At 43.4% G+C, this 16881-nt stretch overlaps 1 protein-coding gene across 2 annotated transcripts; it reads left to right on the top strand.

Moving 5' to 3' along the window:
- Positions 1 to 229: 229 nt before the first annotated feature.
- Positions 230 to 16584, top strand: Slc25a51 (solute carrier family 25 member 51). 2 transcript variants are annotated; one of them, XM_090330282.1, is made up of 3 exons: positions 230 to 307; positions 7490 to 7614; positions 12263 to 16584. In XM_090330282.1, exon 3 carries the CDS (start codon positions 12302 to 12304, stop codon positions 13193 to 13195), a length of 894 nt encoding a protein of 297 aa, XP_090186408.1. In that variant the 5' UTR covers positions 230 to 307; positions 7490 to 7614; positions 12263 to 12301; the 3' UTR covers positions 13196 to 16584. The 2 variants fall into 2 exon arrangements, with proteins under 2 accessions (XP_090186408.1, XP_090186409.1); XM_090330283.1 differs by lacking the exon at positions 7490 to 7614 and having other exon boundaries at positions 236 to 307.
- The last annotated feature ends 297 nt before the right edge of the window (positions 16585 to 16881 follow it).

Below are 16881 nucleotides of genomic sequence, written 5' to 3'. Positions count from 1 at the left end.
TCGCAGGTGTGAGGGCGCCAGCCTCCACCGGCGCAGCAGCGACGGCCAGAGGCCAAAGGAAAGCACGGCGTCGCCCCTCCTCGGGGACCCTGGGCGGCCCAACCCCCGCCCACGTGACTCAGCGGCGCAGGCACGGCCCGCCCCTCGGCTAGGGTCGGTGAAGCTTTGCGCCTGCGCGAGCGCGGCCCCGCCCCCCACCTCTCCGCCCGGGTCAGTGAAGCTCTGCGCCTGCGCAGGCGCGGGCTCGCTTGCCGGCCGTCCTGCGGGCGGGCGGCTCGGGGCGTGGGGCCGGCGCCCGCGGCCATGGGTGAGTGCCACACGGGGCTCGGGGAGTCTGGACGTCCTCTCCGTCTCGGGCTGCAGGAAAGGGAAGCGTGGAGGATGCGGTGGGCGGCAGTCGGCCCAAGGAGCTGACTCTGCGCGCGCGCATTGCGTCCCCAGCGCGCCCGGATTTCCCGGGCCTGGAGGCTGCAGGCCCAACCCCACGCCTCCGCGGTCCCGCCGCTCCCCCTCGGCCCCCGGGCGGGCTCGCGGGCCGCCGCCCCAGCCCCGGGGACAGCGCATTCTTGGGGCGCCCTCGGACTGGGGTGGGGCACCTCCCGGCCCCCTAGAACCGCCGAGCCCAGGGAGGGGCCGGGCTCTGCCGGAGCCGAGGGAAGCGGCTCGTAGCGCGGACGGGCCGGACCCCCGGGCCCGCGGGGTGCATGCCGACGTGCTCGCCGCGGAAGCCCCGACACGGGGGTTCCCGAGGCGATGGGGGCTCTGGCGGCGTTTCGCCGCCACCCCCCCTTTTTTTCCCCATACGGGAAATGGACGCCTGGAGAACGTTCGTCCTGAGGCACCATGTTGCATTGCCCGTCTCGGAAACGGTGCGGCCGTCCAGGATGGCAGCGTTAGCCGTTTGCCCCTAGACGGACGGTGACCTGTAGCGAGTCCGTCAAGGTCTCAGCCGGGTTCGTCCCTTTGACATACCTTACCACTGTTCGGCCCGGCTGGGCTGATGTCCACCTAAGTGCCATGCCCGTTGGAGCTTCCTGCACCTGTACTGTGAAGACCTTATCTTTAGGGGTGCTGGAAAGTCACCTGCCCCAGCGGCCCCAGGGCACAAGTGAGATGCGTGAGAACTGGAGCCACCCGGAGTGCATTTTGGCATCGAAGCAAGCCGTGCCTTGTTGACTGTATGGTCTCATTTGGTAGAAGAAAGCAAGCTCAGATTAGTAAAAATTTAGAGGCACAGACTTGGCTTTATATGTGTGCGTGCATATATATATTTTTTTTTTTGGGGGGGGGCTCTGTTATGGGGCTTGAACTTTGGGCCTGAGCGCTGTCCCTGAGCTCTTCAGCTCAAGGCTACCAACCATACCCCTTGAGTCACAGTGCCCCTTCCAAGTTTTGTAGTGATTAATTGGAGATAAAAGAGTCTCACGTTCTTTAGTGCCCAGGATGGCTTTGAATCGAGTTCCTCAGATCTCAGCCTCTGGGAGTATCTAGGATTACAGGCGTGAGCCACCCGGGCCCTGCTTGGCTTAGTATTTATAGTGGCAAGATAGTGTCCCAGGTAGAATGAGAACCCCGGCTGACCTTGTTCTGAATGTGGACCCAGATCTGCTGACTAGTGGAAATCCACATCCTTTGAGAATTTCAGTTGCCCTCAGCCCTGTTTATGCACAAAGACCTTTGTCCTGGAATCACACCTGGGTGCTGGTGTATCCATGTGGGTTGTAAATTACAGTAGACTTTGTAAGTTCTTAAGGGAAATTTTAATCCTTGCAAGTTGCTTGCAAGCCACCTTCCATTATAGGTGTGCCTTGAGTGTTTTAGGTATCAAACAAGAATAAGTATGGTTAAATACCCTTGGAGTAAGCCACAAATAGTCATTATTCATGTAAATTTTTAAATAAGAGATCATACAAATCCAGCCATGTTCCCAGTATAGTAAATATTCCAGGGAATACTGTCTCACTGCCTTTACTTTTACTATTAAATTGAAATTCACACCTTCCTGATGACTGGAGGAAAAGCTTAAATCTGTAACCTTTAGGCGAATTTAATAATACTCTTCCCCCCCCCCCCTTTTTTTTGCCAGCACTGGGCTTGAGCTCAGGGCCTGAGCACAGTCCTTGGACTTTCTCAAAGCTAGAGCTCTACCACTTGAGCCTCAGCACCACTTCTGGCTTTTTTCTATGTATATGGTACTAAGGAATTGAACCCGGGTCTTCGTGCATGGTAGGCAAGCACTCTACCACTAGGCCAAACTCCCAGTCCCGAGAATACAGTTGTTGTTGTTGTTTTTTCCAGTCCTGGGGCTTGAACTCAGGGCCTGGGCACTGTCCTTGGACACTTTTTGCTCAAGGCTAGCGCTCTACCACTGGAGCCACAGCACCACTTCTAGCTTGTTCTATGTATGTAGTACTGGGGAATGGAACCCAGGGCTTTGTGCATACTAGGCAAGCACTCTGCCACTAGGCCTTGAACTCAGGGCCTGAGCACTGTCTTTGGGCTTTCCTCAAAGCTAGAGCTCTACCACTTGAGTCACAACACTACTTCCAGCTCTTTCTATGTATGTGGTACTGAGAGCTCAGACCCGGGTCTTTGTACGTGCTAGGCATGCACTCTAACGCTAGGCCAAACTCCTGCGTCCCCCTCCCTTTTTTTTTTTTTTTTTTTTTGCCAGTCCAGGGACTAGAATTCAGAACCTGAGCACCTGAGCACTGTCCTTGAGCTTCTCAAGACTAGAGCTCTACCACTTGAGCCTCAGCACCACTTCCAGCTTTTTCTATGTATATGGTACTGAGGAATGGAACTCAGATCTTCCTGCATGCTAGGCAAGCACTCTACCACTAGGCCAAACTCCCGGCCCCAGTTTATTGTTTGTTTGGTTTGTTTGTTTGTTTGTTTTTTAAGAGGCCAAACTATGAGTATTTGTTGGAGAGCCAGATAACTGCTAGTAGACTCTTGTCTCAAAGACCAGTAGCCCCAAAATACAGTTAGCACAAAGCTTATATAGGCCCAAACCACACAAGGTGTGAGGAGCCAAACCCAGCAACAGTATTATATATGAGCAAAGCAAACCAGATAAGGACTCTTAAACCTAATAGAAAAGCAAACCATCTAGGGAAACCACCAAGAGCTAACTATCTAGGGAAAGCATAGACCCAGTGTCCTTCTGTCAGTCATCTATCTATCCTAGTACATCTAGACCTTAAAAAAATTTAAATGTGGGCCAGGAGTTTGGCCTAGCGGTAGAGTGCTTGCCTAGCATGCTCAAAGACCCAGGTTTGATTCCTTGGTACCACATAAAAAATAAATACAATTAATTTTTTTAAAAAAAGATTGAAATTCATGTGCAGGAAAATGGATGGAACTGGAAATCATCATGTTGGTTGAGATACTCTAGCTCAAAAATCTGAGTATCATGTGTTTGCTCATATATGGAGTCTAGACCTAAAATAATGATGATAATGGAACATGAGTGTAAAAGGAAGACTGAGGGATTATCAGCAGGGACAGAGAAGGGATAAAAAAGGGGTACTTGGGGGGGATGAAGAGGACCAAAGTATGTTGCACATATATACTTATGTGAATTGTTATAATATTGTGTAATCGTGTACCTTAGGTATTTTTTACTTTTGTGTAGTGTATGCATGAAAATAGCATGATGAAACTACCAGTGTTTATGAGGGGGGAGTGAGGATATGGAGATGTAGCAGAGAGTGTGAACTTGTTCAAGTTATACCATGCATCAATGGAATGCTCACAATGACACCCTCTTACACTATTAACAAATGCTTATAAAAAGACTTCGATAGATGGTGGATAGATGATCAACTAGCCAGTTTTCTCTTCCTATTAGAATTAAGACAGACTTGGTGGATCAACTTTAATTTGCAAAATCACACAAGTGCCAATCCCATAAAAATGAATGTCAACTTTTTTGTATGTGTGGTGCTGAGAATGGAACCCAGCGAATTGTGTGTGCCTGTGAGGCTTTACTACCAAGCTATATCTCCATTCCTGGGCAAAATTTTTATTAATCAAGTGCCAAGTTACTTTAGTTTTGCCCAGGAACATAGAATTTTAGGCAGTGATTTCAGGATTTTTTTTTTTTTTTTTGCCAGTCCTGGGCTTGAGCTCAGGGCCTGAGCACTGTCCTTGGACTTTCTCAAGGCTAGAGCTCTACCACTTGAGCCTCAGCACCACTTCTGGCTTTTTTCTATGTATGTGGTACCGAGGAATCGAACTCAGGTCTTCATGCATGCTAGGCAAGCACTTTAACCACTAGGCCAAACTCCCGGCCCCTGATTTCAGGATTTTTAATATAGTTTCTTTGTTTTGTTTTGTTTTTGCTGGTCCTGGGGCTTGAACTCAGGACCTGGGCACTGTCCTTGGATACTTTGTTCAAGGCCAGCACTCTACCACTTGAGCTACCACTTCCAGCTTTTTCTCTGTATGTGGTACCAAGGAATTGAACCCAGGGTTTCCTGTGTGCTAGGTGAGTACTCTACCACTAGGCTACACTCCCAGCCTTATGGATTGATTTTTGAGGTTTGAACTCAGTCTCATGCTTTTGACTGGCACTCTTTTAACATGAGCCACACCTCGAGCTCAATTCCTATGTGTGGGTTATGGGTCTTGAACTCAGGGCCTGGGCTCTGTCCCTGAACTCTCACTCTATATGACTGTACTACTCGGAGATAAGTCTCAGGCTTTTCTTTTTTTTCTCCCTTTTCTTTTCTTTTTCCTCCTTCTCCCCTTCCTCCTCCTTGTATTATTTCTTTACTGTTTATGTGGTACTGAGGAATCCAATCCAGGGTCCATGCGTGCTAAGGCAAGTGCTCTACTACTAAGCCCCATTTCCCACTCCCCCCCCCCCTTTTTTTTTTACTGGCCCTGGAGCTTGAACTCAGGGCCTGAGGACTGTCTCACTGTCTCTGAATTTCTTTTTTCTTTCTTTTTTTTTTTTTTTTTGCTCAAGACTAGTGCTTTACCACCTGAGCCATATCCCTGCTCTGGGCTGGCTTTGAATTGTGATCCTCAGATCTCAGCCTCCTGAGTCTCTAGGATTACAAGCATGAGCTACCAGCACCTGACAGAAAATTTGTTTTGAGGGGCGGGGAGTTTAGCCTAGTGGAAGAGTGCTTACCTAGCATGCACCCAGACCCAGGTTCGATTCCTGGGTACCACATACATAGAAAAAAAGCTTGAAGTGGTGCTGTGGCTCATGTGGTAGAGTACTAACCTAGAGAAAAGTCCAAGGACAGTGCTCAGGCCCTGAGTTCAAGCCCCAGGACTGGCAAAAAAAAAAATTTTTTTTTGCTTTGACATTTATAAATTATCAGAATATTGTATAAATGTGTATGCTAAATATTTGTTGACTTTAATATTGTTTAGTTACAAAATATTACATAAACATTAAGCATTTCTTGTTTGGTTGGTTGGTTTTTATGGGAATGCGGCTTGAACTCTGGGCCTGGATGCTCCCTGAGCTCTTCAGCTCAAGGCTACCCCTACTCCGGAGCCACAGCCCCACTTCAAATTTTCTAGTGATTAATTGGAGATAAAAACCTCAAGGTCTTTGTGAGCCAGTCTTTTATGTGCTGGTTCTGGCTTTGACCTTCAACCCTCAAATCTCAGCCTACTGAGTAGCTAGGATTACAGGTCTGAGCCATCATGCCTGACTGACACTAAGCATTTCTATGTAAAGTTTTAAGTTTTGAAATATTTCGTTAATCAGAGATTGACAAATATGTCACTAGTAAGAGCTTTCAACTCATGACTTAAAAAGATGGTTAGCTATTAATCTTTGTACCATCGAAAACTTCTCAAGCATCTATAAACAGTTTGTGGGTGTACCAGTCCTGGGGCTTGAACTCAGGGTCTGAGTTCCTGGCTGCTTCTGAACCTTTTTTTTTTTTTTTTGCCAGTCCTGGGCTTGAGCTCAGGGCCTGAGCACTGTCCCTAGACTTTCTCAAGGCTAGAGCTCTACCACTTGAGCCTCAGCACCACTTCTGGCTTTTATCTATGTATGTGGTACCGAGGAATCGAACCCGGGTCTTTGTGCATGCTAGGCAAGCACTCAACCACTAGGCCAAACTCCCGGCCCCAACCGAGCTTTTTTGCTCAAGGCTAATGGTCAGTCACTTGTATTAGTTTCACTTCCAGCTGTGGGTGGTTATTTGGTGGTAAGAACCTCAAGGACTTTCCTGCCTGAGCTGGCTTCAAACAATGATCCTTAGAGCACGTTAGTCTCCTGAGTGGGATTTCAGATGAGAGCTGGCTTAAACATTTTCTTAAATTTATAATAATACATGATCAAACCTTAGTACATCGAGAAAGGGCACCGTGGTTCATACCTGTAATCCTAGCACCTCAGGAGGCTGAGATCTGAGGATTGCCATTCAAAGCCAGCCCAGGCACTAAAGACCATGGGATTCTTATCTCCAATTAATCACCAGAAAACAGGAAGTGGTGCTGTGACTCAAGGAGTAGGGCGGTAGCCTTGAGCTGAAGAGCTCAGGGACAGTGCCCAGGCCCAGAGTTCAAGGCCCATGACCTACCAAAAAAGAAAAAGAAAAAAGGGCTTAGGAGATTAGATAACCTACTGCCCCCCCCCTTTTTTTTTTTGCCAGTCCTGGGGCTTGAACTTAGGGCCTGGGCATTGTCCTTGGGCACTTTTTCTCAAGGCTAGCACTCTGCCACTTGAGCCACAGTGCCATTTACAGCTTTTTCTGTGTATGTGGTACCAAGGAATCGAACCCAGGGCTTTATGCATGCTAGGCAAGCAGTCTACCACTAGGCCAAACTCCTGGCCCTTCTTTCTTTCTTTTTTTTTTTTTTTTTTAATAGTTGGTGAACTCTGGTTCTGGGCACTATCCCTGAGCTTTTCAGCTCAAGGCTAGCACTCTACCCCCTTGAACCACAGCACCATTTCTGGTTTTCTGGTGGTTAATTGGAGATAAAAGTTTCATGGGCTTTCCTGCCAGAGCTGGTTTTGACCCTTGATCCTCAGATCTCAGCCTTAGGAGTAGCTAGGATTATAATCATGAGCCACCAGAGCCAGCTCCATTTTTTAAAATAGTGTTTTTATTACAATAATCTGGCCAGTGAAGATTCTAGAACACAGCACTAAAATAAGATGAATATCTTAAACATGCAAAGGAAAATGTGAAATTTCAAAATAAAATTCTGGTAAATTAACTTTATAAGAGTCAAATCATGAAGTAAAGGATAGTTAAAATCACAAAGGTAAGATATTACCCAAGCAAAACATCAGAAAGGTAATAAAGAGAAAAACAAAATAGATACCTGAAATGTAGCAAAATTGGTCATTGACAAGATGGTTCTTTGCTGAGGATAGGAGAGAGATAAATTTAGATCTGCTCGCAACCCTGCTCAATCAAAACATATACCATGGTTAGAAATAATTGTACTTGAGCAGTAAATCCTTTATAAGTCTAAAGAAATTAAGCTGGATTTTTTATTTTTTAAGGAAATCGAGTTACTAGAATTGACTCCAGAAGAGAAAACCTGGCAGACCAATAGCAATGGAAGAAATTGGGAAAGTCACCAGAAAGTTATCATCCCTCGTAGCACCAGTCTCAGCTGACATCTCAGGTGAATGAATTCTTTTAAACAGTTCTCTAACAGCTGGCATTAGTAAAGTTCCCTAGCAGAAAGAAAGGTCAGATCCTTTTTACAAAGCCAGAGGAACACAGTGGGACTCTTTGTTGTTGGTGGTGGTCATGGGGCCTGAACTCAGGGCCTGGACGCTGTCCCTGAGCTTTTTCACTCAGGGCTAGCACTTTACCACTTCCAGTTTTCTGGTGACTAGAGTTGAGTCTCACAGACTTTCCTGCCTAGGCTGGTTTTGAACCAAGATCCTCAAGTCTCAGTCTCTTGAATAGGATTACAGGCATGACCCATCCCCACCCAGTTTAAAACAACAAAACTTGATAGTGCAAATGTTGAAAACATGGCCTGTTACCAGTAGTTTTAAGAAATTTTAAAATAAAATAATGTCAGATGGTGGGCTAGGAGTAGAGCGTAATGGGAGAGCACTTGTCTAATTCACAAGTCCTGGATTCAAGCCCTAACACCAAAAATAAAAAATAGCACATACTTCTTAGTGTATTTTCACATACTAAGTAGGATTCATTTCATGACAAGAGACGTAGATATTATATGCTACAGTATGACTTATATGTTTTACTTTGTAAAAAAAGATTTGACGGGGGCCAGTCCTGGTACTTGAACTCAGACCCTGAATGCTGTCCCTGAGCTTTTGTGCTTAAGGCACATACTCTACCTCTTGAAGCACAGCTCCACCTCTTGCTTTTTTTTTTTTTTTTTAAATGGTCATAGGGCTTGAACTCGGCCTGGGTGCTGTCCCTGAGCGCCTCAGCTCAAGGCTACTGCCCTACTCCTTGAGCTACAGCTCCAAGCCACTTCCAGTTTTCTAGTGGTTAATTGGAGGTTAGAGTTTCACTGGTCTTTAGTGCCTGAGCTGGCTTTGAACCTCAGTGCTCATATCTCAGACACTTGAGTAGCTAGGATTACAGATTCAAGCCACCCCGCTGCCAGGTGACATCTTGATTTTTAGTGGCTAATTGGAGAAAAGAATGCCACAGACTTGCCGTGCACAGTGGCTCACACCTGAAATCCTGGCTTCTCAGGAGGCTGAGATCTGAGGATGGAGATTCAGAGCCAGCCTGGGCACTAAAGAACCTGGGGCTATGGTTCAGGGGTAAGGTAGTAGCCTTGAGCCTAAGAGCTCAGGGACAGTGCCCAGGCCCAGAATTCAAGCCCCAAGACCCACAAGAAAGAAAAGAAAGAGGGAGAGAGAGAGAGAGAGAGAGAGAGAGAGGGAGGGAGGAAGGAAGGAAGAAGGGAGGGAGGGAGGAAGGAAAGAAAGAAAGAAAAGGAAGGAAGGTAGGCAAGCCACAGACTTTTCTGTCTGGGCTGACTTCAAACCTCTATCCCCAAATCTCAGCCTCCTGAATAGCTAGAATTATAAGCAGGAGCCACTGCTATCTGCAGATTTTTTTCAGTGCTAGAGATTGAACACACATTTATATACATGTTAGGCAAGTCTTCTACCACTGAGCTGTATCCTAGTTCCTAACGTGAATTTTATTTAGTTGTACGAAAATGATGTACAGGGCTGGGAGTTTGGCCTAGTGGTTAAAGTGCTTGCCTAGCATGCACGAAGACCCAGGTTCGATTCCTCAGTACCACATACATGGAAAAAAGCCAGAAGTGGTGCTGAGGCTCAAGTGGCAGAGCTCTGGCCTTGAGAAAATCCAAGGACAGTGCTCAGGCCCTGAGCTCAAGCCCAAGGACTAGCAAAAAAAAAAAAAAAAAGGATGTATATTCATTAGAAACCATATTTTGCTAGACAGTAGTGGCTCATGGGTATAATCTTACTACTCAAGAGGGTGAGATACGAGGATTGCTATTTGAAGCCAGCCCAGACAGGAAAGTCCATGAAACTCTTATCTTTAATTAAGCACCTTTCTCCCCCCCCAAAATTGAGAAGTGGTAGCGTGCTAACCTTGAACACAAAAAACTCAGCGCCCAGCCTATGAGTTTAAGTCCCAGGACCAGTACACTAAAAAATAACATATTTTGAGTCTTTGTCTTTTTCTTGCAATACCAGGCAGCAGCAGTAAGCACAGCTTCAGTGAGGCAGCACAGTGAGCCATGCAATCACAAGGATAAATAATTGATACTCTGTTGCTAAGCTATGATGTTCAGTATCTAGGGTATAGTAATGTATTATTGGGGGATGGGGTATAGCTCAGTGGTAGAGCATGTGCTTAGTGCAGCATGCACAAAGCCCTGGGTTTAACTTAATCTCCAGCACCAGATAGAAATAATGTCAGTGTCTCATACCTGTAATCCTAACTACTCAGGAGGGTGAGATCTGAGGATCCTAGCTCAAAGCTAGACTAGGCAGAAAGTCTATAGAACTCTTATGTCCAATTAACCACTTTAAAAGCTAGAAGTGAAGTTATGGCTCAAGTGGTAGAGTGTTAGACTTGAGCACAAAAGGTCAAGTACAATTCCCAGGCCCTTGAGTTCTAGCCAACCCAGGTAAAAAGTCTGAGACACCTCCAATGAACTACTAGATGTGCTTCAAAGTGGTAGAATACTAGCCTTGAGCAAAAAGAGGTCAAGGACAGTGACCAGGCCAAAAAACAACCCCCCCCCAAAATAAATAAAAATAAAAGAATGATAAATTTAATATGAAAGATATTAAAAAGAGAAACAGCATTATAAACTTGAAATCATTTTATCAAAACAAAAATGTTTTGATAAAAATGAGATTGTTTCATATTACTACTCCATGTCAATGAAAAGTATTCTGTTTTTGTTTATTTTTGTCTGGGGTGGGGTTTGAGTTCCGGTCTTACCTAGCTAGAAACTTTGTCTTCCATTGGAAGACATCCTCTTGATCTTTGTGCTTTACTTTTTAGCTAAGGTCTGCTTTTTTTTTTTTCCTGGTCTGAGCCAGTGTGGACTTCAGTCCACCTCCTTATGCCTCCTGCATGTAGTTGGGAATATATGCATGAACTGGGTTATTGGAATCCAGCCCTATTCTTTCTACTTGCTTTCTTTTCTATAGTGCTGTTTATTGATTGAATAAAAGACTTATCTGGGCTGGGAGTTTGGCCTAGTGGTAGAGTGCTTGCCTAGCATGCATGAAGATCCGGGTTCGATTCCTTAGTACCACATACATAGAAAAAAGTCAGAGGTGGTGCTGAGGCTCAAGTGGTAGAGCTCTAGCCTTGAGACAATCCGGGGACAGTGCTCAGGCCCTCAGCTCAAGCCCAGGACTGGCAAAAAAAAAAAAAAAGACTTATCTAAATTTTATAAATATCACTATTTATAAAGCAGTATTTAAATATTCCTTTATTCTTAAAGATTGTGTAATAGCTGGACACTGGTGGCTCATGCCTGTAATCCTAGCTGCAGTTCAAAGACAGCCAGGTGGAAAAGCCTCCATGAGACTCTTTATCTCTAATTAATCACTCAAAAATGAGAAGTGGGGCTGTGGATCAAAATGGTAGAACACTACTGGCCTTGAGCAAAACAGCTCAGGAACAGAGCCCGGGTCCTGAGTTCAAACTCCACAATTAATTAATTAATTAATTAATTGTATAATAAACCAGGCACACTTGTTCTGACAATCATAGCCGCTCAAGAGGCTGAGATTTGAGGATTGTAGTTCACAGCCAAGTTTGTAGCCAGCCTAGGGAAGAAAAATGTGAGACTTTTTTGTCTCCATTTAACTAGAGAAAGCCAGAACTAAAAGCATACTTCAACTGGTAGAGTGCCAGCCATAAGTAACAAAAGCTGAGTGAGAGCTCAGGGCCTGAGTTCAAGCTTCACTACTGTCATACACACAAGATTATAGACTCAAGCCTGTAATTCTGATTTCTCAGGAGGCTGAGGTCTGCAAATTGTAGTTCAAAGCCAGCCCAGGCAGAAAAGTGTGAGACTGTTATCTCCAATTAACCAAACCTCTTTCCCCCACCCCAACAAAAAAAGCTCGAAGTGGAGCTGTGGCTCAAGTGGTAGAATGCTAATAACCTTGAGTACAAAAGCTCAGAAACAGTGCCCAAGCCTTGAGTTCTAGCTCTGGACCAGCACACACAAAAGAATCCTACAACATCCTATCATGTGGATAGATATATCTTCCTCTTCCTTCTTGTTGAGCCTGTTGAATATTTGTTCACTGTTTTCTGGAAAGAGCACTGTGTGACAAGGTGGGAATGGTGATCTGCCTCTGCCTCTGTTACAGCCGCTACAAGAGAGGCAGAAGTAGAAAGATAGCATCTAAGGCTTACTACAGGCACAAGTGAGGCCCTGTTGGAAAACAACTGAAACAGAAAGGGCTGAGGAATGGCTCAAGTGCTAGAACACTTGCCTACGAAGCATAAGGTTCTGAGTTCAAACCCCAATACTTCGAAATAATAAGGTTCTGAGTTCAAACCCCAATACTTCGAAATAGCAGCACAAAGAACATTGATCTAAAGCCAGGTATATTGGCACAGTCCTGTAGTCCTAACACCTGGGAGGTAGACGGGATAATCTTGAGCTTGAAGCCAAACTGCGCTGCATAATGAGATCCTGTCAATTACAACAAAACAAAAACCAGAATTACCATGAATAAAGAACTGACCTAGTCCATAATGTCTACAAATTGGGGAAGAGTTGAGGGGATATTCTGTATATAACCTGTGTTATATATTAATTGTAGGTTAAAAAAAATCCTTCATGAAGAACAATCTTAAGCAACATGATGGATTCAGAAGCTCATGAAAAGAGGCCACCAATCTTAACATCTTCAAAGCAAGAACTATCACCTCACATTACAGCTGTTGGTGAAATGAAGCATTACTTCTGTGGTTGTTGTGCTGCTTTCAACAACGTAGCGGTCACGTTTCCCATTCAGAAGCTCCTCTTTAGGCAGCAGCTGTATGGAATCAAAACCCGGGATGCAGTACTTCAGTTGAAGAAGGATGGATTGCGAAACTTGTATCGGGGAATCCTTCCTCCATTATTGCAGAAGACAACTACACTGGCTCTTATGTTTGGTCTCTATGAGGACTTATCTTGCCTTCTCCGTAAACATGTTAGTGCTCCCGAGTTTGCAACCCGCAGTGTGGCTGCAATGCTTGCAGGGACCACAGAAGCCGTTTTCACTCCACTGGAAAGAGTTCAGACCTTGCTTCAAGACCACAAACATCATGACAAATTCACAAACACGTACCAGGCTTTCCGGGCACTGAAATGCCATGGGATTGCAGAGTATTATCGAGGTTTGGTACCAATTCTTTTCCGTAACGGATGTAGCAATGTTCTTTTCTTTGGCCTTCGGGGTCCCATCAAGGACCATCTCCCAACTGCCACAACCCGCAGTGCACACCTGGTCAATGACTTCATCTGTGGAGGTCTTTTGGGTGCCGTGTTGGGATTCTTGTTTTTCCCAGTTAATGTTGTGAAAACTCGCATACAGTCTCAGATTGGTGGGGAATTCCAGTCTTTCTCCAAGGTTTTCAAAACAATCTGGCTAGAACGGGACAGAAAACTGGCAAATCTTTTCAGAGGTGCACATCTGAATTATCATCGGTCCCTTATCTCTTGGGGAATAATCAATGCAACTTATGAGTTCTTGTTGAAGGTTATATGAAAAAAGTCATCAGTGAAAGGCCATTTGTCAGCTAAATAGACCTAAGAAGAATGTGGTTGGCCTTGTCCTAATAGGCTAAATACAAGTTGATGTTAAAGTCCATATGACAAATTATGGGCAATGATGTTTTTGTTAAGTATTAACAAAAAGAGACTAAGGTTTCAATTGAAAAACAAGGGTTTTTGTTTTAATCATTACCCGAGATATTTAAGCTCATTGGCAAAAAAAGGTATCCTGATGGCTAAGAGATGGTTCGTTTTTTTCCTGAAATAGCTTTTAAGCCTTCCCTGTGGAAATAGAATGACCTTGAGCAGCCAGAAGAAATGCTCTTAACATCTGTGACTTCTCAGGCTTCCATTTCTTCTTTGCTCTGAGGAGCAACTGCAAAAGGTTCATTAAACTCAGATATGGCAGAACAGAACAGAGAAGAGAAACAGTTGTAGGCCATTTCATGAATTTGTTGGTATTAGATAAGCACTTGTTGAGATAGTCATTATCTAGACTGTTTCTGTTTTAACTTGGTAGAATCAGCCAGCTAATAAGAATTCCCATATTGCTATCTATCTAGCTTGAAAACAGTTTTCTGTTTAATTTGGTGACTTTAAGCCCTTCTACACATATCCTTGTGTTTATTTTATTGATTTCATTGCCAAAAGATGGAAGGACTTGCATTTTTTATCTTAAGTGTTTCAGTCTGGTAATAAGTTGTTAATTGCACATGAACACATAGATCTTTCTCTGATTAATTTGGGTTTTTTAATTACTTGTGCCAAGTTAGTAGATGGGCCCCTCATCCCTTTAGTAGTCATTTGTCCTATTCAAGCAGGCTTTTCTCTTGAAATTACACTTTTAAAAATTGCTTCCATAAAATTTTACTTTGGAAGTCTTTTATTACAGGCCCAAGTTTCCTTTTTGCTTGGTTTCTAAAGGTTACAGGGGAGAAAATAAAGCTCAGGACAGTTCTCCCCCTTCCCACACCTCCCAGGGCCCCCCCAGTGTTAACTGTCTTCTTTCTTTAGAATTGTGACATTTGTGGAACTCAGTTTTACCATAGTTTACCATGGTCATTGAATCAAGGTAGTTTAAGAGCACATGATCTAAATACATTTGAAGAGTTATTTTGAATTTTAGAGGTTGATATAAACAATGTAAGATCCTCATCCCTTATATAAATAAATGAATTTGTCCAAAGAAGCAGAAAATACTAAGAATGTTTTTTTTCCCAAATAAATGAAACTGACTCATCTACCCAATTGAATAATGAAACATCATGGAGATGTTGGAGAAATAATATGAATCTTTTTTGTTTGTTTTTGGTCAGCTGTGGGGCTTGAACTCAGGGCCTGGGCATTGTCCATTAGCCTCTTTGTGCTCAAAGCTAGAGCTCTACCACTTGAGCTATATAACACCACTTCCAATTTTGGAGATAATCTCACAGAGACTTTCTGCCCCGGCTGGCTTTGAACCATAACCTTCAGATCTTAGCCTCCTGAGTAGCTAGGATTATAAATATTATAAATGTGAGCCACTGGCACTGGCTTTGGGTCTTTTTTTAATCTGTAAATACAACAGGTGGTAGGTAGGTTTATCCTTTCTTTTTTTTGGGGGGGGGGTGCTAGGCATTAAACCCAGCCCTTTGTACATCTTAGGCAAGTGTAAGTGTTCTACCATTGAGCCATACCTCAGGCTCCCTCCCTTTTAAAGTAGGTTTCTTTTTTTTCTTCTTCTTTCTTTCTTTTTTTTTTTTTTAAGGTAGGTTTCTTATTACCAGTTTTTCATCTCTGGGTAATTGCATGCAATCGTGCTTATACCAACCAAAATGAAATCATCTTCAACTGGTACATTGTGTTTCTGGACAGATAATCTAAAAACGATATTCAGCTCTAACTGCAGTGTGATTAAAGTGGGCATCCTTCATCCAGTAGTAAAGGATTAGGGAGCATATGAAATGAGGCTAACTAGCTTCACACAGCTCATCAGGGATCAAAATACAGATGTGAGGATTTCAGAAAACAAGAATTTGACACCAAATAAATTTGAGTAGTGTCCTTGGGATTGTGGAGTCAAAATTTGAAGGGAGATGTGTTCTAGAATTGAAAAGATAGCACTTTGGTTCCAGATCACCTCATTAGCCACCCACAGGCATGTATGTGGGTTAGGCAGGGAATGAACTTCACTAAACTTTTAGTGCCAGGACTGCTTTTTTTTTTTTTTTTTTTTAAACACTCCATGTAATAGGTGGTCAGGATTTAAGTTGTAAAGCACTTTGGTGAAATAAGAGTTAAGGAAAATTTTAAAAGGAAAATTTCCATTTTTACTGTCTCAAGCATGGTGTTCAGAAACAATTATTAATAGTTTAATGATTTTTGATTCAGTCTTTAATTTTTTTGTCAATTTTTACAGCTCTTGAAGACCAAACTGCAAATATATCACCAGCTATGGTTTTATGTTGTCCTATACATTCAGAATCTATAGAAACAGCTTTATCTGAATTTCAATGTCAAAATGTATAACTAATAAATTCTAACTAGTGCTTTTGCATTCATTGTGAACTAGTGTGGTAATAATGTTTTACAGGCAAACGTGATTGAGTATCTGAAAGTGTTCAAGTGGGCCTTTCTGTTACATATATGGTGGTTCATAGGCACAGACATTTGAAATCTTGTGTCACATGCTTTGTGTCTGATGCCACCAGAAATGTGTTATGAATTCTGTATTTAATACACTTGTCCTTGTGGGAGCCTGCGAGGACTGCACTGCAAAGTAAACACAGCCTTTGTATGGTAGCAGATTTGTATCTAACTTCAGTTGTGGTTGGGGAGAAAGTTTGTTTTTGTCTAAATAGTCAATATTCATCTTATGGTTGGTTATGTAATCACTTGTTATACATTTTGTGACCTGTGCAATAAAACAGAATCGTGTATATATAGTTACATAGCTCAATTACAGTGGTAATACAAGCAGTTAAAAACCTCTAAGGGAATAGTAAGTAGACCAGGATATGTGAGATGGATCTAAGGGACTGATTTTGAGTCGTCAGTCATGTTGAAATAAAACTGGTGCCGTGTGGATAACATACTGTAGTATTCACAGTGACAGCCGTAATAAAAAGGCTAGGCAGATGATGTTGGAAGAAAGCAGGTAAGCTCTCTTTTTTTCATATATTTTTTATTGTAATTAATAGAAGGGTTACATTATATTTGCCAGATAGAAGGTGTAGTAATTCACATACATTGATACCCTTTCTCATGTCTTGGTCCCCAAGGACATATTTCTTTTAATGTAAGAATAAAATGCACGTCAGAGACTTGAATTACATTATCTAAGCTTAGGGATTTTTAGTTTTTAGTGCTATCTTTTTTTGCTAATAAATATTTGTCTAAATGGGTCCCAAATTGAGTGAGAACTCTCTGTATGTTTCTTCTCTTAAAATTACATGGAAAGGGCCGAGAGGATGGCCTTGTGGTAGATTGCTCAACTTGCATGCACAAAGCCCTGGGTTCAGTACACAGAAAAGGCTGGAAGTGGCGCTGTGGCTCAAGTGGCGGAGTGCTAGCACTATCCAATGCTAGGCCCTGAGTTCAAGCCCCACACCTGGCAAAAAAAAAAAATTAAAAGTTGCAAAGCACACAGCTGTTTTTGCTTTTTTGAGTTATGAGTTTGATGACATTAAATGATTCCTAATT

This window comes from Megascapheus bottae, chromosome 3, assembly GCF_031878675.1.
Source record: "Megascapheus bottae isolate mThoBot1 chromosome 3, mThoBot2.hap1, whole genome shotgun sequence".
Taxonomy (NCBI): Eukaryota; Metazoa; Chordata; class Mammalia; order Rodentia; family Geomyidae; genus Megascapheus; species Megascapheus bottae.
This window is presented reverse-complemented; position numbering and strand designations above follow the sequence as displayed.

Excerpts from the sequence above, each read along its gene's own strand:
- Slc25a51 (XM_090330282.1), top strand. The coding sequence starts at position 12,302 with ATGATGGATTCAGAAGCTCATGAAAAGAGGCCACCAATCTTAACATCT.